The sequence below is a fragment of the Chrysochloris asiatica genome, unplaced genomic scaffold, assembly GCF_000296735.1.
Source record: "Chrysochloris asiatica unplaced genomic scaffold, ChrAsi1.0 scaffold00113, whole genome shotgun sequence".
Lineage (NCBI taxonomy): Eukaryota > Metazoa > Chordata > Mammalia > Afrosoricida > Chrysochloridae > Chrysochloris > Chrysochloris asiatica.
This window is the reverse complement of record NW_006408631.1, coordinates 9,703,710-9,729,645: the sequence shown is the minus strand read 5'-3', so window position 1 is coordinate 9,729,645 and position 25,936 is coordinate 9,703,710. Positions and strand designations below refer to the sequence as shown.

The window sequence follows — 25,936 nt, the reverse complement described above, 5'->3', positions numbered from 1 at the left end:
AGTGGCCATATAGGATCAATTCCGGACTGCTCTGGTAGCATAGTGGCTACGAATTGGGCTATGAACCTTAAGGTCAGCAGTTTGAAACTATCAGCTGTTCCGTGGGATAAAGATGAGACTTTCTGCTCCTGTAAAGATTTACAGCCTTGGAAACCCTGCACAGGGTCACTATGGGTCGGAATCAACTAGACAGCACTAAACAACAACAACAACAACAACCATAAGGCTAACAATTCAAATCCACCAGCCACTCCACAGGAAAAAGATGAAGTGTTCTGCTTCCATAAAGATTTTAAGTACACAGGGTTGTTATGAGTCAAGAATAAACCTTATGACAGTGGTTTTTGGTTTTTTGGTTTATTTGAGCCTTTCTTTGAATGAAGTCACCCATTGAAAAGTATAGGAAGCAAACAGGAATGAATGAATACATCCTATGGAATGCCTAAGTAGTTATTTTCTACACCATTTTGAGGAAAAATAGTTTTAGAATCAGTATGCTAAGGAAAGTACAAAGAGGCATACTAATTGACATTAAAAATAAATTTTCATTTTCAAAAGAAGAATAACATTTCCTCTTCTAGATTGTAGCCCTAGACTAGGTTGGTTTGAAAGATTATTTGTGTACCTGTTGGTTAAGGTGCTTATGTGCCGTGGAGTCGGTTCCGACTCATAGTTGACCCTTTACAGAGTTTCTGAGGCTGTAAATCTTTACGGGAGCAGAAAGCCTCATCTTTCCCCCCCGGAACAGCTGGTAGTTTCAAACTGCTGACCTTAAGGTTCACAGCCCGATTCGTAACCACTACGCTACCAGAGCTCCATTATGTGCTTGCTCTACTACAAGTTAATTCTATAATAATATTACTTAACAAGCTTTCAGAGACTTGCTTACCAAGTGCATAGAAGGTTCCTGTATTAAATCAAATCTGTATAGGTTTAGATTGAAATTATCGTGAGTTCAATTAGAGGCTGACTGTACTTTGACTCAAACATTTTTGTGTTGTCTTAAGCATGATAGATTCCAAAGATTTATAAATGATTATAATATCACCTTTGCAGTGTTTTTAGGAACAATTTGATATACAGTTGACCCTTGAAGAACACATGTCTGAACTATGCAGGCCAATTTATCAGCAGATTTTTCTTTCTGTTGCTATTTAGTTGAGCTCATGTGTTGGGACTATCTGCTTTCCAGAACAGCTTACCTAGGGGTGATAAGCCAGCATCTCTTGACATTTTAACTGGATTTTTGCAACATTTGAGCTCTCTGTAGTAGCAACAGGGGGAAAAATTTGCATGATAGTGGGCCTGTAAATTTCAAACCATTTTGTTCAAGGGTTAACTATAAATTATATGCAGATTTTCAGCTGTGTTGGAAGTTGGCACCCCCTAACATCCTCACCATCCCATTGTTCAAGGGTCAACTGTATATATCAAATCATACATACTTTAATAGCTAAATGAAAAATGCCATTTTATAGTGAAAATTACCAGACTAGTATTATACAGGAGTTCTGGTGTCATGCTGTAGCACTGGACTGGTATCAAAAAGGGTAGCAGTTCAAATCCACCTGCTGCTCCTTGGAAACCCTATACTGTGAGTTGGAATCTACTCAACAGCACTTAACAACAACAGTGTTATAGGAGTCCCTGTTTGGCACAAATGATAAAACACTCAGCTACTAACCAAAAGATTGGTCATTTGATTTCATCCAGATATGCCTTGAAAGGTAGTCCTTGACAGTCTGCTTTGGAGGATCTCAGCCATTGAAAATCCTGTAGGTTGCAGTTGTACTTCAGAACACCTGAAGTTTGGTATCACCGATTGAAGACAGTTTGGGTGTAAAGTAAAGAATATAGAATTGAATTTAAAGTTCTTAATGCTAGCCACTCACTGCTCTACAGCAGTCTATCTAGGTGTATAACCCTTGGATTACTTCATCTCTCTGCTCTATGCTAAGACCCACATCAGCCAAAATGTTCTCTGAATTTGTGTCCTAAGTAAGCCTGATCTACGAGTCAGGAGAAGACCTGAGCATGTTGTCATACAGTGTTTTTGTTGTTCTTTGTTTTTACCTCAGGGTCTCCAGGTATCAACGAAGCAGAAGGTGTCCCCATGGGATTTGTTTGAAGGTCAGAAGAACCCAGCTCCTCTCTCTTGGGCCTGGTTTGGGACTGTACGAGTGGACCGAAAGGTGATCAAGTATGAGGAGCAGCATCACCTCCTTTTGTATCACACACACCCTATGCCCAAGCCCCGAAGTTACTACCTCGAACCACTGCCCCTGCCTCCAGAGGAGGAAGAGGAAGAACCCACATCTCCCATCTCTCAGGAACCAGAAAGGAAATCAGTCGAACTATCAGATCAGGGAAAAACTGCAATAGATGAAGAGAAGAAAACAAAAGGAAGAAAGCGCAAGACGAAATCCAACTCCAGAGTTGATGTAAGTACTGAAGTATAGAGAATTTTGTCTTATGAGCATCTAGTTTGAGATTTGCTAATGCCAAAATTGTACCTCCTAGAAACATAATAAAGAGCCATGTGTTGTTGTTGTTAAGTGCCGTCGAGTCAGTTCTTACTCAGAGCTACTTTTAAAGGGTTCCTAAGGTGTGGTTAGTGAGTTTGAAATGCCGACTTGTAGTTCAAACCGACCTTGCAGTCGAGTGCTTATCCTACCGATCCTCACCGGCTTTGTTAAAATAGTAATCCTAACGAGGCTCTACGATTATTAACTGAAGGGCATACCATTAGTCACAGAAGAAAGGATTATAGCTTCTATTATTTTCCTTCCTCCATTTTTAATAATTATGCTTAATTCAGGGTTTTTACTGTGAATAATAAGCTCAGTGCCTCAATTTTTCTGAAATTTTCAGGTTTGAAACTTGAGTATTTTAAAACTATCAAATCCCATTCTTTTACATACATTTTTTTATTAGGCATACCTGACATATTTATTGCATTATTGGTTTCTGCAATAAGTTAGCATAAAAAACTTTATTTGTACCTCCCTAGATAAAGCTCCATCTAACCGATGTGGTGCTGTAGGATAAGCACTTGACCGTAAGGTCGGTTTGAACTGCAAGGTTGGCAATTCAAATCTACCATCCACTCCTTATAGGATTGCTGTGAGTGAGAACCAACTCCAAGGCACTTAACAACAACAAACTTTAGTAGTTAACCATTCCATCTTCACTATGTTTAGTTTTATTTAGTCTTGCTTCATTATTAGTACTCACTACATAACAGCAACATTCTCTTCAAAACACCAGAATCCGTGGGATGGAGATTTAGACATAATTATGTATAACTTGAGAATTGACATTTAAAATACCATTCCATTGAAGTTCATTTTGCTTTTGAGATTTTTTTTTTGTTTTTTGTTTTTACTTTTTCTATAAAATCCAAGGTGTTAGGACATTTTAAACGAATTGTTATTATTGTTAACCTCTGTCAAAGCCACATTATAGGTTTTCATAGCTGTTGCTTGATTTGATGACCAGTGTTATCTAGAAGTGAATACCATTACTGTTACATACCACTTGAATGGCAGTGATCTCTTATTTATAACAACAATGTCTATGGCTAGAGTAGAGAAGATAGGAATGAGACATCCAGGATTGCTGCTCAGATACTTTTTAGCTGCTATAAAGAAGAAGAAGCATGGGGATCAGGCTTGGGGATGGTGTCTATAAGGTACCCCCATGGCTAGGACCTAGTTTGGAAGTATCCTGAGGCATTTCTAGCATAATTCTTCTCCAAACCCAAGGTAACCAGGAAGGCTTTCTAAGACTAAATGATCATGTTACATAGCAACTGAAGATACAGATTCAGTTCTGGGTGGAGTTCACTACTAATATTCTAAATGCATTTTAGTAAGAGTTCAGAAGAACTCCTTTTCCATCACTCTATTCCACCCAGGAGTCTTGGTGTGGTGCTGTGGATTGATATGCTGGACTGCAAAGTCAGTTTGAGCCACAGGGTCAGCAGTTCAAGCTCACCAGCCGCTCCTTAGAAGCCCTATGGAGGGTCATTATGGGATGGAACTGACTCAGTGGCACCTAACAACAACAATTCCATCGCAATCCAAATGTATTTTCAATCAACCAAAAGTTTTCATTGATTTTGCAGAGAATGTATTGACTTTCTTGACTTCTAAATCTCCCCTTTTTAAATAAGGATGATTTGTATTAATCATTTCTGTTGTACTAGGTAGAAATAACTAACTTTTACAAAAACCTTTATATTGAAGGAGTATCCACAGAGCAGCATTTACCGAGTGCCTCCTAATTACTCACCCATTTCTTCCCAAATGATGCATCATCCACAGTCCACCTTGTGGGGATACAACCTCATGGGCCAGCCCCAGCAGCCTGGGTTTTTCCTTCAGAACCAGTCTCTTACTCCAGGTACGTTTAGAGAAAATAGCACCAAATCGTTGTTTTGGAAATGAAACCTCCAAAAAGCTTGGGTCTTTCAAGAACTTAATGAATAATTGACATTTCTGTAATTTCCTCCACTCCATTTTTTCTTTTTGTTTTTTGGATTTCTTTCTCCTAAGTAAATGAGTAAATATACTAATTTTGAATTTTCAATTTGGGGAAGAAATTAGTCATTGATCAAAATTCTAATTTAGGAGCTGTAACTTTGATCAAGGTTTTGTATTGTTAAATTTGTATACATTTTTATCAGATCTAATTCGTATCCACAACTGGACCAGTAAATAACATTAAGGTAAATGGAGAAAAGATTGAAATTGTCAGAGACTTCATTTTTCTCAGATCAAACATCAGCACTGATCGCAGCAGCAGTCATGCATTAAATGACGTATTGCATTAGACAAATCTGCACAAGACCTCTTTAAAATGTTGAAGAGCAAAGATGGCAGTTTGAGGATTACGGTGCGCTTGACCCAAGCCATGGTATTTTCAATAACCTCATGCATGTGAAAGTTGGACTGTAAATCAGGAAGACCGTAGGTGAATTGATGCATTTGAGTTGTGGTGTTGGAGCAGAATATTAAAAAGAGCTCATGGACTGCCAAAACCACAAACCAGTCTGTGTCAGAAGTACAGCCAGAGTGCACCTTGGAAGCCAGGATGTCCAGATTTTGTTTCTCATGCTACAGACATATTGTCAGAGGGACCAGTCCCTGGAGAAGGACATCCTGCTTGGTAAAGTAGAGAGTCATTGATAAAGAGGAAGCCTCCAACAAGATGAATTGACACAGTAGCAGCAGCTATGAGCTCGAATGCAGCAAAGATTGTGAGATTGGTATAGGAACAGGCAGTGTTTAGTTCTGTTGTGCACAGGGTTGATATGAGTCAATACTGACTTGATGGCATCTAACAACAACATTCTTATTCATACTTTAAAATATTAATTTTTATGTTATAGTTTTTTAATCGTATTATGAAACATCTCAGTAATTTGGTTCAGAAAATAGATTTAGCTATCAACAGTGAAAACCACCATATGCAGAGTAAACATTTATTTTAGTATTGCTTTGATTCAAGCCAAAGTAGATTTTACTTCCTAAGTAAGGATGTTTGTAAAGAAAACATTCATTTCCAATCCCTTAATTGGAAATGAATTTGATTTTCTTTTTAGATGGAAATTTGCTTGGAATAGAAAAATAGATTATTTTACAATTTTAATCTACATTGTTTAAGGATGTATCATCTTAACAAATACTTTTTCTTATTATGTCCTATGGTAAGCTTTCTTTATTTTATTTTATTTTTTTAAGTGTAACTTTGGTGTGTCATTTGGAGACTTAAGGATATAGTGATGAAAAATTTGATTGATGAATTCTAGCAAAGGAGAATCCACAATTTGGCCTGTAGATTGGTGGCTAAGAGTTTAGGATTTAGAGTATTTTGATTCAGCTCTTCTACTCTTGCCATATAATCTTGGCCAAATCTTACTTTCTCTGTTTGGTCATCTGGAGAATGCATGTACTATTATCTACTGTCATTAGATGTTTTTTTTTGTTTGTTTGTTTGTTTTTTCCTGCCCTCTTAGAGGCATTTGCCTAAGTATATGAGGGAGTTTCAAAGAGCTCATGGAATTAAAACAGATTTTTTCCATGAACTTTTTAAAGCTCCTTCATAGTTAAGACTTTTTTTTTGGTTTCTTTAACAAAAATGTAGTCGGTGTTTATTGTTTATCTGATTTTTAGCCTTCAAATGTATTTTGTCTTTAGAATCAGGATAGTGAAAGTTTCAAAGCGTAATTAAATTTTAATTGTAGTGTTTTCATCCCTCTGTGTTATAAATAGGCTATTTCAGTTAACCATGATGAATGAAACACCTAAATAACTCTTCTTCAAATACAAAAGTTTCTATGCCTAACTTAGGCCATTTTGAAATATACACTATGAGGGCAATACATTCAAGCAAGTAGTTTGTTTCTAAGAGTTTTGCATAATTTAAAACCCCGTATAATTCTAGGATTTGGCCAACAACTTTGTGTTTCTGTTTGTCAACTGAATGTGAGAGGTAACCCCATGAGATAATCAGAGATACTGTCAGTCCCCCCTGTACCAACCTCCCCACCCTTTGCAATTCTGCAGCTTTTAATAGGTCTATAGTGGTGCTGGGGTGAACAAATGCGTTGTTTTTAGGTGTTTTGTTTCGTTTTGTTTAAAAAAAAAACAACAGACTTAGAAGGTGAGGTTTCTGCATTTTGATAAAATAAAGGAAGACAAGCTGCATTATCATTATTTAGAAAACCCTTCTTCTTGGTTGCTATTGTAGGTGGCTCCAGACTGGACCCTGCAGGTTCTTTTGTCCCCACAAATACCAAACAAGCGCTGTCGAACATGCTACAGCGGCGCTCAGGTGCCATAATGCAGCCACCCTCCCTCCACGCAATCACGTCACAGCAGCAACTGATACAGATGAAGCTTCTGCAGCAACAGCAACAACAGCGGCTTCTCAGGCAAGCCCAGACTCCACCTTTCCAACAGGTTTGTCCACATCCAACAGTGGAGCACTCTGTGTTTTATTGTTGCCGCCTCTAGGTTGGGGTACGAACTGTAGGGGTGGGGTGGGGGAATAAGTTTGGGCAATGTGGCATATTCCTGGTGTGCATACCCATATGTGCACATGGGAGTGCAGGTATACCCCTCATGCAAACTAATTAATGCAATTTATTATTGTCAAATAAGAACTCTTAGATTTATGTTTATTAAAGCATGCCTTAATGCAAACAGAAGAGATAATGACTTTAATCCATTAAAAGTAAGCTTTTCATCCTCAAGGTAACCATCTCTGAGCACATAATCCCTTTCGCCCTACTTTCATTTTATTGTTTTTAAATTTATTGCTTTGAGGAGTCACTGAAGCTGCCCCTGGTGTTTCTTAGTTTTTCTCTGACGGTGTCCTGCACAGATTTTATTTTTAGTGTATACTTAATAAGGCCTGTAGCAGATAATGAACAAATTACAAATAGCAAACAGTGTATCAATAAATTCAATTTAATTCTTAGCTTATGTTGTTTCTAGTTTTATCCTCTATAACCTAATTATCTTTAACTTTTTAGATGTCAGTGATTATGTTTAACAAAACAGCTGTGGAAGTCTCACAAAAACTAATATAGACTCATGAAACTCATGAATCTGTACAAGCACATTAAAATAATAAAAAGGGAGGTGAGATTTGTTCCTGCTTATTCTAGTTTATTTATACATTTTCATATTTTTCAATTATTCTGAAATAGGAATATATTATTTTGATAATACTAATCATAGTTGTTATTATTGTTAAGTGCTGTTGAGTCTATACTGACTCATAGTGACCCGGTTATAGGGTTTCCGAGGAGTGGCTGGTAAACTTGAACCGCTGACCTTACGGTTCAAAGCAACCTTGCAGTTCAGCGCATTAACCCACAACGCCACACCAGGACTCCAGTAACGATAGTAGCTAACACTAATAGAGCACTTACTATATGTTAAAACAGTTCTAAGCACTATCAGTGTACTTAAACCTCAAGTCTAACATATGAGGTAATACTTTTATGATCGGCAAATGGATGTAGCCAATCAATTGAAGTATGTCCTGTCTAAGAAAAGCTACAAAAATCTTTTCAAATGACAGAGACCTTTAAAAATATTCTTTGTATTTTGGATTACTTTCTAGGTGAACTTCCATTGTATAACTTACTATGCCTCTGCATTTAACACAGAGGTTTTTTTTGCGGGAGGGGTGGCGGGGTTGGGCGATTACTCATGCATTATCCAAAAGTGTGGGTCTTTTTAAACTGAGTTATAAGAAGGACAGGAGAAAGGGAACGAGTGACCTGAATGAGAATGCAAATGACCGTCATCAGACATTTGGATGTCTCTCTGTGACCTACATTGATTGTTGTTACACCTTGGTTGTCAGAAAAGATGGGCTTGAGCTGCAACATACACATAAATGATGAGAATTTGATTAACATTATTTTAAAAGATCATTGATTTTCTAAATAGTATGGTTGAAATCATTTAATACATTTTTGGGATTATAGATTTTATTGGAGTGACCAAAAATGAAGCGTTATGCCATTGCATCAAATCCTTATTAAGATACATTTTTTAAAGTGTCAAAGAGTTGAGAAACTTTCCCTTGAAAATGCATCAGCTACATTTTAAAGTAATTAAGCCTAAGTGAATATTTGCCTTTCACGAAGTTAACTTTTTTTTTTCTTCATGTCTACTGTTTTTATCTCAAGATACATTACTAATAGCCCCTTTTAAGCAAGTTTTGCTAAATTCAGTTTTTAGTTACTGTAAGTAGTTAAGCAGAATTGGGGAAAGGCCTACTGGGCATTTACAGGTAAACATGCCTATCCACAAACTGTTCTCATTCTGATACAATCCGTGCCAATTTTCTCTAAAGCAAACTTTTAAAAAGAGGAACTTAATAGAATGATCTACTTATAATCAAAGATATCCTTGCATATTTGAAGCATATTATAAATAACTTTGAAGGATTATAACTTAAAATGTACATTAGTCACATACCTTGAAACCACTCCAAACAGCTGACTCTATTCAGTTATAGCACCTGTTTGCTGTTTGGACTAATGGGAATTAACTGATGTTGAACCTTTTGTTTATTTTTTAAGTTCAGAAATACCTCCCTCAAATAGTGAAGCCCAATTTCATAATGAATGCACATTGTTTACTTCCCCTCCTCCATTATGTTCTTTGGAAAACTTAAAACTTGGAGTCTTCTGAAGTGCTTTCAAAAGCAGACATGTTTTCTTGTTTCTCATCTTCTGTCAAATATTAGGTGATTAAGAAAGATAATGTCCTTGTAGGGAAGCTAAGTACATACATTATTCAGCCATTGAATACAGTTGCCCTACATAGAGTTAATGAGATTTGTATGTCAAGCATCTGGTCCAGTGTCTGCAATTAGCTGGTGCTGCAGAAATGTGTACTCCTTTCCTCTCTCCTAATAAATCATATGTGAGCTATCAGTATACCTGGGATCTAGCGAAATTTGGTATTGGGGCAACAAAAAGATTCTCATGATAAATCTGAAAAAATGATAATAAAATAAGTTATATGGACTGTAAGTGATATTGCTAAATTATTTTAATATATGATACTGGGTACAATTAGTTGTTTCCTAATAAGTACTGATCTATATCCTTTGTGATCAGAAATTATATAAAAATGTTGATTCTAATTTTAGCAATGCCTGCACATGATGTGATTCTAACTACTTAAAAGCTTGTAATTTTTTTTTCAGTTTTTTACTTCCTATAGAAAATGTTAGATAGATAGATAGTTAGAAATAATCTAGCCTTAGATGATACAGAATGCACTGTAGAATGTTATTATAAAATAACCCTCTTGTTCTTCTGTAGAGACCAAATATCAGTCTCAGTTGACCATGGGACTTTATTATGGACCATCCTATCTTTCCTCTGGAATGTGTTAAAGCACTGTTTCAGTACCTAGAAAACAGATGCTAAATAGCATTAGTTAATGTTAACAATTTTTAATCAACTTATTTGATGTAATGATTGTTGCAATTGAACTTATTATCTTACAGCTTTTGTGCATATGGATATGTACAAAGATGTTTTGGCAAGAAAATGTGTTTTATTCTTCTGAGTTAGAGTCTTCCAGTAAAGTAAAGGGTGGTTGATCTCTATTCCTCACCCACAAGTTCTTCATTTAGATCCAATGTAGTCAGTGGTAACCTTGCCACTTTTTCCATTAGCTCCTCATCTGTAAAGGGAAGGTTGTTGTTGTTGTTGTTAAGTGCCGTCAAGTCAGTTCTGACTCAGTGACCTTGTATAAGATTTCTGGTGACTTTGAACCATTGACCTTGTGGCTCAAACGGACCTTGCCGTCTTGTGCATTAGCCCACAATGCCATATCAAGTGATACTTACTCTGTAGGGTTGTTGTGAAATTAATGATTTAATACAACTAAGAATCTTAGAACAGAGGCAGGTTCATAGTAAGTGCTCAATAACTATTGACTGCTATACATATAATTAAGGAGCTCTGGTAGTGTCGTGGTTACGAATTGGGCTGCTAACCTCAAGGTCAGCAATTTGAAACTACCAGCTGTTCTGGGGGAGAAAGATGAGGTTTTCTGCTCCCATAAGATTTACAGCCTTGGAAACCCTGTGCAGGGACACTATGAATCGGAACAGATGCCATGGCACACAACAACAACAACAACACTTATAGTTATTGCTGCTGTTCTATTATTTTTATGGGTTTTTATTTCAAAGAAAATCTCTGTTCCATAAAAATGATTTTTACTTTCCTAAATATGTTAAAGGATAAAAAATGAATAAAATCATATCAAATGCTTTATTTAGTTGCATTAATTACATGTAAGATTATTTTAATTATCATTTGCTCAGCAGCCATATCATATAGAGCAAACTAATAAAACGGAGTAAAAAAAATTTAGTTTTCTTAAGCCATTTTGGTCTATAGAACAATATGTCTTTTACTGTCTAAACCTTGTGATGCACACTACGGTGGTGGTGGTTATATGCCACTGAATTAATTCTGACTCATAGTGACCCTCTATAGGATTTCTGAGACTGTAAAGCTTTACAGGAGCAGAAAGCCTCATCTTTTCTTCCAGGGAGTGGCTGGTAGATTCGAACTGTCAGCCTTGCAGCTAGCAGCCCAACTTGTAACCCACTACACTACCAGAGTTCCTTGATGCGCACTTTGTTGTCGTTGTTAAGTGCCATCGAGCCAGATCCAACTCATAGTGACCCTGTATAGGGTTTCTGAGGAGCAGCTGGTGGGTTTGAACCACCAGTCTTGCAGTTAACAGGTCAGTGCTTATCTTACAGTGCCACACCAGGACTCCAATACATACTTCAGAGGGATGCATTTCAATTTCAGTGTTAAGAAATATCATTGTATTTTATTTTCTGTATATTTTTGTATTATGAAAATCATAAAATGCAAAATGTTGATTATAATAATATGACATGCTGCTTGACTTGCTTTTCAGTTAACTCTCTTGTATACTCAATATTAAGGAGCTCTGGTAGCGTAGTGGTTACGAGTCAGGCTGCCAACCTCAGGGTCAGCAGTTCGAAACTACCAGCTGTTCCACGGGAGAAAGGTGAAGCATTCTGCTCCCGTAAAGATTTATAGCCTCGGAAACCCTGTGCAGGGTCACTATGAGTCGGAACCATCTCCACAGTACTTAACAACAACAACATACTCAATATTGTTCATCTGACAGAGGATGCTTCTGTCCCCACCCCACCATATAGTCAACTAATGAAGGGACTTTGGGCAGGACTTCCAAATTTTTGGCCCAGGAAAAGTGCTTTATTTTATGCATAAATTTACACTACAGTTTTTACTTGCCTGCTTTTTCTCCTTTTCATTGTACTCAACTAGCTTGTCATTCGTTGTACTAATCAGCACCAGCCAGTTTTATTGTAGTCCAAAGAAATACATAGATAATATATATTTGCTTTAAGTTGTGGGGAGCATGGTGGCTTTGTAGGATAAGCACTGAACTGCAATCACAGGATCATCAGTTCAAGCCCACCAGCCACTCCATGGGAGAAAGATGAGGTTTTCAGTTCCTGCAAAGATTTGTAGCCTCAGAAACCCTGTATAGAGTCACTTTGAGTCAGAACAGACTCAGTGGCACTTAACAACAACAACAGTCTTTGGAATCCTTTGTGGCACTATAGAATAATCCCTGGACTACAAATCAAAATGTTGGTGGTTCAAACTCACCAGCCAGCCCCTCCTTGGAAATCTTTATATAGGGTTGCTATAAGTCAAAACTGACTCAGCGACACTTAACAACAACAACATTAACCTTAAGTTGATTGTTGTTGTTAAGTGTTATTGAGTCTGTTTTGACTCACAGAGACCCTGTATAGGGCTTCCAAGGAGCATATGGTGAACTTGAACCACCAACCTTGTGGTTCAAACTGACCTTGTAGTCCATTGTATTAACAACACACAGCACCAAACCAGGACTCCCTAAGTTGATTGAGATAGACTTATTCAGGAAAAGATCTGTTTATAGGCCACAGTTAATGAGGCATGACAATAAAAGGGAAGATTTCTGACAAAGCACAGAAATGATGTGCGTGACTCTGGCTAATAGTAACATGTAAGGAGTTTAGGTTATTAACCATGTGACTGGTCTCATCATTGTGTTCCAAATGAAAAAAAAAATAGCTTAATGAGGAATGACGGCTGAAATAGAGCTTCCCAGAGTTGATAGCAAAAGTGCATCTGTGACTTCGTGAAACGTGTCTTTTGGGGTTGATGAGGCTCATTTAAGTTGAGCAACCAGCTTTTGTTTGATGATTGGTCTTCTACCGTAGGAGTGTGGTTATTACTTTGGAATGTCTGTTTCCCTCCTTTTCATTGTCCTTCCCACTCACTCTTTAGTGGTATATTGCAAACACACAAACAAGAATAGAAGATAATGGGACACACATTAATATACTTAATCCCCGACCTTTATTAAATAATCATGTTCTGCCATATATTTGTGTTAGGTCATTTTTTTTTTTTTTCCCCAATTGGGTATATATTTTAAACTTTGTATTGTGAATTGGTTTACAGAGCAATCATCAGTTTTACATTCAACAATTCATGCACATTTTTAAAACCTCACTGATTGCAATCACCACAATGTAACATCACTTATTCCATTTTATCCCTTTGTTTCCTGATTGTATTCCTCCTTCTTTCTCAACCTTCTGAACTTTATTGCTGCCCTTTCTATCTTAAATGGTTGATTAGTCTAAGTTGTGAGTAGCTTCCTAGTATTATTATGGCCCTTATACTCCTGTCTATTGTTTGGCTGGAAATTGAGGTATGGAGATGAGTTTATGTCCGGACCTGAGGGTGGTTCTTCTAGTCTCTACCCAATCAGTAAGCCTGAACTTTTTTATGATTTTGAATTTGTTCCTCATTTTTCTCCCATTCTCTCCTGGACCTTCTAATATGATCCCTAATAGAGCAGTTGATAGGGTACTCAGGCACCATCTAGTTCTTCTGGTCTTGAGGATCATGGTTCATTAGCCCATTGAACTGTTTCCATGGGTCTTTGATTTTTACCACTCATCTTTCATCCAGACAGAGAGAGAGACCAACAGTTGCACATTTGGTGGCTGCTCAAGGGCTTTTAAGACCCCACTAACTGTTCACTGAGTAGGATGTAGAATACTGCCTTTGTGAACTGTTACGCCAGTTGGCATTGATGTCTCCTGAATTTATGATTCTAAAACTTCAGTCCCATCAACTCATTCCCTCAAGGTGTTTGGTTATGGCTAGTAAGTTTTCATAACTTTGCCTCCTGTATGCTTCACCACATTCTTGGATGTATTTGTAGTAAAAGTAAACACCCGTGTGCAAGTACCTTCTGTCAAATAGACACTGCCCGGTCCTGCATCATTTTCACAATTGCTGCTGCGCTTGAGCCCATTATTGCTGCCATCTCATTGGAGGTCTGCCTCTCTTTCGCTGTACCTCCACTTTACCAAGTGTGATTTCCTTCTCCAGGGAGTGTTCCATCCTGGTAACATGTCCCGACTCTCAAGACGAAGTTTGGCTGTCTTGGCTTCTAAGGAACGTTCTGTTTGTACTTCTTCCAATACAGATCTTTTTGTTGTTCTGCCAGCCCATGGTACCTTTAATAATCTTCTCCAGCACCATCACTCAAATGCATCAGTTCTTTTAATGTCATCCTAATTTATTGTCCAACACTCACATGTATATGAGCCTGTTGAAAATATCATGGCTTGAATCAGATGCACTTTAGTTCTCAAACTGATGCCTTTGCTCTTGGAAACCTTAAAGAGGTCTTGTGCAGCAGATTTGCCTATGCAATGCATTGTTTGCTATCTTGACTGCCACTTTCATGAGGATTGATGGTGGATCCAAGCAAAATAAAGTCTTCGACAACTTCAGTATTTTTCCAGTTTTCTTCATGCTATTTATTGGTCCATTGATGAGGATTTTTGTTTTCTTTATGTTGAGGTGCAACCCATATTGAAGACTCTAGTCTTTGATCAGCATATCACAGGTTGTTAATGAGCCTTCCTCCAATTCTGATGGGACTTTTTTTTTTTTTTTTTTCTCTCATATAATCCAGATTCTGGGATTATTCAATCATACAGATTGAATAAGTATGGTGAAAGAATACAGTCCTGGCACACACCTTTCCTGATTTTAAACCATTCAGTGTCCCCTTGTTCTGTTTGAACGACTGCCACTTGGTCTGTGTACGGGTTCCTCAGGAGCATACTTAAGTATTCCAGAATACTCATACTCCACAGTGTTGTCCATAGTTTGTCATGCTTACACAGTTCACAGCCTTTGCGAAGTCAAGAAAGCACAGGTATACATCTTGCTGGTATTCTCGGCTTTCAGCCAAGATCTAGCTGACATCAGCAATGATTCCTTTCATTCCCCATCCTCATCTGAATCTGGCATGAACATCTGGAAGTTCCTGTCAGTGTGCTGTTGCAGCCTTTTCCATCCTCCCTCCTGCACTCATTCAACCTGCTTGTCTATCCATGCATCTACGTGTAGATCACTGATACCGCAGAATCACGTATATAATAGATTTACCTCTGCTGCCTTTAACCTTTGCATTCTTTCCTGTTTCTGCCCTTGCTGCTATTATTATTATTTTTGTCACTCTCCCTCTTAATGTTTGTTGCTTCACTCAAGTTAACCCATGTCTATCCTGTAAGGCTGTAATCTTGACAGAAGCAAACTGCCACATCTTTCTCTCGTGAGTTTGGTTCGAACGGCCAACCTTTTGGTTAGCAACTGAGCCCTTAACCACTGTGCCGCCAGGTCCCACACATGATGATGGTGTTAAGTGCTCTGGAGTCAGTTCTGATTCATAGCCAGCCTATACAGGGTTTCTGAGGCAGTAAATCTTTATGGGAGCAGAAAGTCCTCATCTTTTTTCAAAGGAGCAGCTGGTAGATTTGAACTGCCGACCTTTCGATAAGCAGTCCTATGCTTAACCACTGCATTACTAAGGCTCCTAGGTTTCACACATAGTGCATGTGAAATGACTTACACATTAGCTATCTAAATGCCTGAATACTTCTATTATTATTATATTTTTACTCTAACTGTATGAACCTCACTAGTATTTTTGTTACCCTTATGGACTTACCTGTTATTTGGCTGAAAATGAGCCAGGGATATGAAAAATGAAGCATTATAGATGTGGATGAGACTCTTTGTGTATTCTTTCATTTCCCTCCCTTCCTGTTTAAGATGTAACCATTATCATGAATTTATTAATTTTTATAAACGTGCTTACAATTTTATGTTTATGTTTTTGCATCCATTGATATAAATGTTGTATACTGTCTTACATAAATGGTCCTGGTGTGGCATTGTAGAAGAAGCACTGGACCACAATGTCAGTTTGAAACATAAGGTCGGTGGTTCAAATTCACCAGCTGCTCCTCAGAAACCCTATACAGGGTCACTGAGTAGTAACTGATTAAATGGCATTTAACATTAACATATATAAATGGCTGCATACTTTATGTATACTTCTGCAACCTGCTTATTTTGGTGTTATTGTTGCTAATTTTGGATTGTGGCCTTTATTGTAATATATGTAGTTTGGTAGTTTTATTCATTCATTTTTCCTATTGGATATTATTCCATTGGTGCTGTGGGCTAATGCGTCAGACTGCAAAGTCATTTGAACTGTAAGGTTGGTGGTTCAAGCTCACCAGCTGCTATGGGTCAGAATCGACTTGACAGCACTTAAAACATCAACAAATCTATCCATTATTCTGTTGATGGTCATTTAAATTGTTTCTGATTTTTCCTTACTGTTAACAAAGTTACAGTAAACCTTCTAGTACATGTTTTCTCTACCTGTAGGAGAGTTTCTAGGGTATGTACCTAAAGCAAAAATGCTGATTTAGTTTCCAAAGTAGTGATACTTCCCATTGGTAATAAATGAGCATTTCTTCTCCCTGCATCCTTAATAACTTTTAATATTGTCAGTCCTTATTTTTTCAACCAAAGTAACTGAAATGATATTATACAATAATGTTTTAATTTGCATTTCCCTGATTACCTGTTAGTCTAGGCATCTTTTTGTAACTTTACTAGCTATTCAAGATTTCCTTACTGTAAGTTTTCTGATCATATAATTTGAGTATATGTCAAAATAATTCTATTCTTATTTGCTAAAGGCAGAAAAATTGTCTTATTGAAATGAATCTTGAGATTTTACTATTATTTTTAAAAGCCTTTACTCATTGTAAATTATGTGCATATTCTTGGAGTGTTACTTTTTATATCCTCAATAACAAAGATGAACTTAGAAGAAGAAAACCACAAAACTAGTAAATATGTCATAAAATACTTCTTGGATAGAAAACATGTTCAGGAGAGTATTTGCATTACTTATTGTTAATTTCTAGTAGTTTCATGTTTATTTCAGTGATTAGAAAGGTGCTGAAGTAATTCACTGAAATTATGATTAGGAAGCATAATGAATTAGAAGATAGTGTGTATAGCTTTAATTTCAATGAGAGAGGGCAAAAAGATTGTGGTGGAGGGGTAAGAAAATGGACCATCAATGTAAGAATGATTATTGATTTAAAGACCAATAAATACATGCAATGAATTATGTCACTATACCTAAAATGATAAGAATAGATGATATTTGCTTGGATAATTCCTGCTGAAGTTTCTAATCCTTAATATAGTAAAATACTTTCTCTGCTAAGGTTGAGAATCTTTTGCCTTATCTCAATCTCCATAACTCAGAAATCAGGAAAATTTCAACATCATAAATGATGTGTAAGATTAAGTCTTTTGATAAAAAGATGATAAAATAAGGGAAAACGAAAAAGAACAGGTTCCCTGTTCTTTATGTAAACAGTGATGGCGCTATAGGTATTTGTTGTATATTGTGTTTGATTGAATGTGGTTAGCCTGATGCTCTGTTTTCACATGCTTTAATTGGGAATGAAACTACTTAATTATATCCTTCAACAATATATGATGTGTTGACTTGTTTGCTTAATGTCTTGTCTGCTTAATGTTGTAAGCTCCCACTGACTCTAAACTAGATAAGGCTCTAGTCCTCTGCTGTTCACGCTGGGACCCAGAGCTCCCTAAGCTACAAAGAGAGATCTGTGATTACCTCCCATATCTCTTTTTTGCTGTCATTTAACCTCTGTTTGTGGTATTTTATACATGAATATTACCATATTATCAGTGTCTTACACTCTAGTAAGGCTATCTGGATATGAATCAATAAAGCCTCTGTGTAGGGCCTGGGTTTTCGAGTCTTGACTCCATGAAACTTTATTTTAAAATGAAATATGTATATTTTGGCTACCCACACCATCAGGCTAAATATCTTATCTGTATTGTCTGCCGTTTTCTTGCTGTCCCCTTTCTGTAGGACTTCTGTAACTCTGCTGTCTCCCTTCTGGAAGACTTTGACAACATAATGGTAACACCCCTGCTGTCATCCTTTTTCTTTCTTTTCTTTTCCTTTTTTTGTTTTTTAAAGTAAACTTGTATAGCATTACCCTTTGAGCATCAAAATGAGAAGCGGGTTATTCTTCTATAGCTGGTAATAATTATATTCTTCATTTCACTGTTAGTGACTTGGTTTCTGTTTGAGATTGTAACATAGAATCATGAATGCATTGACCATATTCTATTTAATGGGATTTCTTTCTGATTGTTTTTCTCTCTGATCATGTCATGGTTTTCATCACATGTGTGTATGGTGTAGAAGCCAATGGACACTCATGACCTGGGCTCGGGAGCATAGACCAATTCATGCACCTTCATATATGTACTAACTCTGAATCCGACTATTCCTGAGCTCTTGCTTCTCCCTGTGGTAATTTACATCAGTAGTAGAAGAACGCATGGCATGCTAATTCATAGGCTAAATGCAAATAATGAAAGCTGTGGTTATGAAACACCCTCATCACATCCCACTCACTGGCTATTCCCAAATTCTCAATGGAACACATCATCCCTATTTTCTTTCTGGTATGGAAAAGATTTTTTTGGGGGGGTGGGAGGGTGGGGGGGAGCATAGGTCTTGTGCATGCATGTCGTAAGACTTCACCTCTTTTGTTTTGCCTGGGCTAGCTAAAAATGCATGTTTTGCATTAAATTACTTATAGATTTCTGTATCAGGTAGCCAACCCACAACACAAACCCAAGAAGCATTAGAATAAAAAAAGAGCACACATCTCAGATGTGAATGTAAGTCAACTTGTTTCATTGCCAATTTAATGGGTAACATTTTTCTATACATTGTTAAAAATATTCATAATTGTATATTCAACCTTTGGAAGTATTTAGATTGGCTACTAAATACCTGTTATATGGGCAATTCTTTCAACAAGTATTTCAATGAAGGAAAGTGTAAAACTTTTGACAACACTCAATTTTTATATCAATTTTCTTGGTGTTTTAGGGTATACAGTGAGCAGGTGAGGTTTTTATTTATTTTAAAGCTTAAACTTTGTCAAATTAAAAAAAAATGTTTGGAGACAGATTATGTTTGCTATAGGGTATTTATTGTTGAGATGATGTAATTCAGATATAAAATAGTTTGCCTTAGTCAATGATTTTACTTTTAAAAATCATTATAAGCAAAATACTTAGTCTGTCAAGTATCTATAGTCAAAAAAAAAGGTTCTCTTGTTCCTGTTTCTTTTAGAAGACTGGAAATGCATGTATTTACTTTTATTTAATGTTTTCCAAAACTTTTAGGGATTTAATGAATACATGCATTCAGTCAGTATAGTCATCATGTATGGGCATGTTAATAGACTACATTTATATGGTTTGTTATTGTATAAGTCAGTGTATTCCAGCAGTTAGTATTGCTGCTCATTGATTCCCAGCTAAATTGTATTTGCAGTGAAAGCTTTCTAAGAGTTTCAAGTATAGCTAGTTAAAAGGACCTCTTAAATTGCAGAGCTTTTCTGTGTCTATTATCTGCAATCGGAATGGACCACATTCAGGTGTGATGACCATAACTTCTGGCTTACACTCTGCAGCCTTGGGCACCATCCATCACTCAGTAGTTTCCAAGTGGGAAGCCATACATAAAGCCCTTTCTGATAGTAACTCATGAAGCATTGCCTACCAGTTTTCTTTCTGTGACTTTTATTACTTTTTGTAAATCTGTATTTTCAGACACAGTCATAAATTCATTACTAGTAAATTTGATGTACAGAAAACTACAGATTTGAAATACTGATTTTTATTACTATCTGCTTATTGTAAAGGCATAATAGTCTCTTTTAGAAAGAGAATTCACATTTTCTCGAGTGAGGGAAGGGATTGATTGCTAATGGAGGAGCGAACAGGACCCAGAAGATTGAAAATTATCTGTGAGGATGAAAATTTGTCAATTTACCAGATGCATTATTTCAAATTATGCAAAAGACATTAGAGTCAACATCTCCATGACCTGTCCAGTGGAAAATAAACCAATAAGGGTAAGCAGTATTCTTATTGAGGCTAGGAAGGTGAGCACATGTTAAACAGCACAGCTTCTTTAGAAGGTGGAAACTTTAGCAAATGTTGGGTTTATATAGATATATATGGAAGCAAACCAAAAACAAGGTTCACAAAAATGAACAGAAGTAAATATATGTAAGAATTTAGCTCGGACCCCACTGTAGGGATAAGCTGATGTAGTTAACAGAATTTCCCAGTTAACCAGGGTTTGTTCTTATAATATACTGATTAGGTACCTGAGTCACAAAAGTTCAAGCAAGGACACAAAGGTGTCTTATTTTTTCTTCCTGGGGAAGTTTTTAAAGTCATATGATATGACTCAACAAATATTTTTGTTAAAAACCATCCTCCTGGACTATCCTTTCCATGAGTAAAAATATGAAGTTCATGTTGCCTTTGACTATTTCAGTTAAGCAAAATAACTCAAGAGCCATTAAGCAGACCCACTGCTGTTGAATCAGTATCAGCCATAGCAACCCTGGAGGATGGAGTAGAGCTGCTCCATAAGATTTCAAGGTTGTAATCTTTATGGAAGCCAACTGCCACTACGTTCTTCCACAGAGCAGCTGGTGGTTTGAACCATCAACATTTCGGTTAGCAGCTCCAGGATAAACCCAGAAGAGGATATAATGCTACTTTCCAGGTTGTATTGTAGGCAGAAGGCAGAAATCATTAGAAAGACAGATCGCAAACTAAAAATTAAGTTGCAAAACAAAAAGATGGTATTAAAGAGTATGGGGCAATTGGAAAGCCCTTGATAAAGAAATAGTATGCTGAACATGTGAAAAGACAAATCCCAATTTACCTCTGAATCTCTTGTTTAAAAGATAAACTATATTAGATCTTAGTTTTCTCAGTGGATATTTATTGAACACTTTCTATATTTTCAGATACTGTACTGTTGCCACTAGGTGCTGCTGAGTTGGTTCCAACTCATTACAAGCCTGTGTACACAGAACTAAACACTGTCTGGTCCTGAACCATCCACACAATCATTGCCATGTTTGAACCCATTGTTGCAGCCACTGTATCAGTCCATCTCGTTGAGGATCTTCCTTTTTATTACTGACCCTTTACCAAGTCCCTTCCAGGGGCTGGTCCCTTCTCACTTTGTTGCTCGGAACTGATTAAAAACAAATAATATAAAACTTAGGTTTCAGAAAACAATAGATAAGTGGATTATCCATAACAAGGGGGCTATAATATCACATTTGCTCGACATGATCCCAGTTTGCACCTGTTGTTCTGGCTGCATTATTAATTGTGTTTTCTCTTTCAAGAGCATCCCAACTTGGATGATATATTGTATAATCCCTTCTTGATGAAGCAAGCCACTCTATCAACATTAAAAAATGTTAATCCTTCTCATTCTTTGAATTCTGCGCTTAATCTCTACATTATGGTTCTCTTTTAGCAGTTGTAAACTTTTTCAAGTTATTGAAACACTTTACTTAGTCACTTATTCTTTCCTCAGCAAATTGAGCTATTTATACAAATTGAAATAATTTGTTCCTGGCATAATTCTGGTGTGGAGGTGTGGGGGGAATGAAAGGAGGCCATTCCAGTCTGGCAGAAGAGATGAGGATATGTTTCATTCTGGGCAGTCTATGAATAGAGAACACAGGCAGCACAAACCAACTTGGGGAGTTTATAATTTCCTCAGGGAGGTTATTACATTTCTAAATTATTACTTACTGCTGTTAAGTATTGAGTTGGGAAAAATTGGGTAGGAGGGAACTTAATGTATACCTTTAAATGTCAAAAAAATAAATAAATGAATTTGAGATGAGCAAAACTGTATTTGGAAAATTTTTATTTTCCCATGCTTCTTTTAAAGTTACATTGTTTTTTCTTTGATTTGTAATGTTGTGATTTCTCTGTTGACGAACAGTTTTAAATTCATCTTTCTTAAATCTTCGTTATCTCAGTTGGTATTTGACCATAGACAAGTGTTTCCCAGTAGCTCAGATGTTTATCTTATCAGATGTCTAGTTTTTCTTCCCACAGTCATAGTTTATTTCATACGGTTCATAAGTTACCAAATGAAGAGTTGGAGATGCAGTTGGGCTTAACACAGTAATCAGCTAATGACTGAGGGTATCTTCACTATACCCTATTCTGGAAAGTTAGTTTCTTGTTTAAACTGTTAATGTACAGGTCTTATAGTAAGGTATGCCAAGAAATGCATGGTCAGTCTATGTATCGAGTAGATCGGGGTGGGGACAGTCCTGCCGGATGGTTGTATAAAGATTATAAAATCATTTGTTTGGCACTGCCAAAGCAATGGCAGTTCTAGCCATCACATTAGGGGTGAGTATTAATTAAATATTTGACCAAATATAGCAGGTGAATTTTTATGTTTATAATTCTGTATGGCTCACAAATGATGTTTAAATTTTGGTAGAAAAAATGTTCCCCACCCCTCGAAGTTGTTATGGTTGTAAAGTACCATCAAGTTGGTTCGGACTCATAGCAACCTTGTGTAGGGTTTCCAAGGAACAAGTGATGGATTTGAACTGCTGACCAGTGCTTATCCCACAGCACCACACCAGGACTCCCGATAGTAACCTTTGTTGTTGTTGTTAAGTGTTGTTGAATCAGTCACCTTAGGAGACTCTTTAAGTGTCATAAATGTCCCCAAGTAATTTCATGTAAGAATCAAGAAAGGACCTCGCCATCTGATTTGTGTATTTGATTTCAATGTTTGTGAATATTTTATTAGCAAATCTTAATAGAACTTAACTTCTCAGTTTCTTGTTGGGCAATTTTAAGAGGGCTCTTTCTTTCTAAAGAATAATCACCAAATAAGTATTGTCATCCTTACTCTCACAACGAGCAGACACAGTCCAGATCATGGCTCGGGTAGACCTAGCCAGGTGAGCTCAGTAAGTGTCTTAAGTTCTTTGAGCCTGGCTTTTCTCTTCTACAGAAAATGGAACAATGTTCCCTCCTTGAGAGAGTTCTTACGAGAGTAAAAACAAAATGCCGAGTGTCTCACATATAATCGATGCTAATAATTAATTGGTGATGCTCTCCCTTTTCAGTTGGTTTTATCCTTATCTCCCTGCTAGAAATACTACTTTTTAAACACATTTAAAATCTTTTGATATACTTGTAACTTAGTACTTTTAAAAATGAGTATGCCTATTGTAAAATAACAGTAAAATAATTCCACAATAAGTCCCATTCTTTCTGGTTAGTAAATCGTGAAAAACCTCGGGGTGCCTGGAAGCTGAGACTCTCACAATGATTATTACTGCAAGCTTCCATGGAATTCTTTCTGCCATCAAAACAAAACACACATGCAGCTGCTTTTAGTGAATATATCTATTTTCTCAAGGCCGAAACATGTCCTAATTAGCAGATTTTAATTGTTTCTTTTTAATATTGTAGTTGATTATTATATTTGCTATTAACTTATAAAATTTTATTGACTGTTTTCTGTAGGACTACTAGCTGCAAGGTCATGTCGGTAACCCTATGCTGGGTCTCTGTGAGCCAGAACTGATTCAACAGCATTTTGCAGCAGCAGCATTTTCTAATTGATGAGCAAGAGTCATATCAAAACCCAAACCCATTGCTGCTAAGTCAGTTCTGACTCATCAGGACCCTAGAGGAGAGAGTAGACCTGTCAAACCTGGTAGTATACTAATTAAGTGCTTGACTGCTCACTGATAGGTCAGCAATTCAGACCCACCAGCCACTCTAGAAAGATGTGACAGTCTGCTTCCATAAAGATTTACCATCTTAGAAACCTTACGAGGCAATTTTGGTCTGTCGTATAGGATCTCTGTAAGTCAGATTCAACTCAACGACAGTGAGTGTGGGTTACTGTTTATAGTAGCAGGCTGCCAAGCCTTTCTTCCACAGAGCAGCTAGTGGTTTTGAACTTCCTACTCTTCTGTTAGCATCTGAATGCTGAACCACTGTACTACCAAGACTCCTTAGGCATAGTCATTGTTGTTGCTAAGTGCCGTCGAATCAATTTTAACCCATAGCGACCCTGTATAGGGTTTCCAAGGAGCAGCTGGTGAGCTTGAACCACCAACTTTATAGTTCAAACGACTTTGCAGTCTGACACATTAGCCCACAGTGCCACACCAGGCATAGTCATAGAAGGTACTAAATTCATCCCTTGGTCACCTTGAAAAATATCATTAAAAAGACATAAAATTTGTCTATGATAGTACATGTTTACTTTCCAAAGGGTAGAGCCCTGTGGCATTAGAGTTCACACTTAGAGTTTTACGCTTTTCACTGCAGAGGGTTATTTGAAACTCTGCATCTACTAGGAAGCCATTTTGGCAATTCATTGACTACTTTGGCTTGTATTTATGTCTGTGCTATCATTGAGGGCACATACAGCCTTCTTCGACAGTCTATACAGATAGAGAAAATTAGTTGGAAAACCTGCCAGTACTGTGTTCCTGTAAGAGACTTGACCTTGTGGGTTGTTGGGATTGTTGTCGAGGAGCTCCAGCCAAGTCCTTGCTGTTATGATCAAGAGTTTGTGTTGCTTTGTTTTCCAGGGCCAGCCTGGGGAGCAGGCTGCACTGTTTGCTGCACAAGCACGGCCCTCCCCTCAGCTCCCTCAGTATCCAGGGCTGCAACAAGCACAGGTACCTGTGTTGCTTCATAGATGCTGCCAGGATTCCTATGTTCTTTCTCTATCGAGGGAAATCAAACAATAGGATATAAACTCCTTTATATGGTCCAGAACTTGGTTATTTCTTTTGTTTATAGACTTGATAGTTCAGAATAGCTTACCAAGGGTTGCTGAAGAAGATTATTTTAGATAGCATAAGTCATTTTAGGAAGCGACTGAATTAAAAAACTTAAATTCTATATTAAAAGTGTTGGTGGATATTGAAATATTTCACAATCCCAGAGTACTTACATTAATAATAATAAAGTGTATATTCATAACTGAAATTGTCGTATTCAAAGATAGTTATAAAGAGGAATGATAGTAGAATAACAAGGTAATAAAACTTGATTTAGATCTTGGCACAATTCATGGCAACTTACTTACCTGTATGACATTGTTCAAATTACTCAGTCTCTGAGCTTTACTTTTCTTCTCTGTAAAATATAATTGAAGGTTGTAATGACTTAAGACAACTGATGTAAGAAACTAAGCACTATGCAAAATACATAGTAGATTCTTAACAAATGATGGACTTGCCTTAATGTACCATAAATCTGTAACAATTTTGAAAGTAATTTTGTTACATTTGTCCCCCTTATTTACTTACCCTCTCCCTCTCAGAATGCCAAGGTTGTTGACAAGACTGCTAACTGCACTTGGAGCTAGCAATACAAATTTTGTGCACAGCTAAAATGACCTATCTAAACATTGAGCCCTTCAGCCCATGTTCATCTATCTGTGTGCTGGAAATACATGATACATTGCTATAATCTGATCTTCCAAGTCAGAGTCATTAGCCTGCCTTAAAATGGGATGTTTCTGAGATTTGAAGAACATTATTCTTCTTGAGTTATCATCTGTTATACATATGACAGACAGTGATCAGCAAAGTCTTAGGTTTTTCATTTACATTAAGTGTCAAGATTTAGGGAAGTAGGCATTTGTATATTAATACTGAATGTAAAGTGTTCAGCTTACTGAGAGATGCTGAAACATACTGTGGTTCAGAACTAGAGAGTATTGAACAGCCTTATGCCTTAGTTAAGGTGTCATAGTTTTTGTAGCTGGTTAATTAGTAAAGACATCATCACCAGATTCAGAGAACAGTCACATCTCTGGAGAATGCATTCCATTATTGTAGTTCACATTGGACATGTGTAGTTTTTCTGACTAATGCTGTAAAGTGCGATGCTTGTCATCTAGTGAACATTGATGTCATCTGTTCATTAAAGGCAGGATGCTTGCTTTCTGATTTCTATACAGAAACCTGTGCTTCC

General features: G+C 37.0%; 1 protein-coding gene across 1 annotated transcript in view; it reads left to right on the top strand.

Annotated features, from left to right (window-relative positions):
* MED12L (mediator complex subunit 12-like) overlaps positions 1-25,936 on the top strand; it is a 470,668-nt gene that overhangs the window by 418,186 nt on the left and 26,546 nt on the right. Inside the window, exons 35-38 of the mRNA XM_006867983.1 lie at positions 2,079-2,441; positions 4,248-4,404; positions 6,754-6,965; positions 24,541-24,630. Coding sequence (XP_006868045.1) covers positions 2,079-2,441; positions 4,248-4,404; positions 6,754-6,965; positions 24,541-24,630 — 822 coding nt within the window. The remainder of the gene's footprint in view (positions 1-2,078; positions 2,442-4,247; positions 4,405-6,753; positions 6,966-24,540; positions 24,631-25,936) is intronic.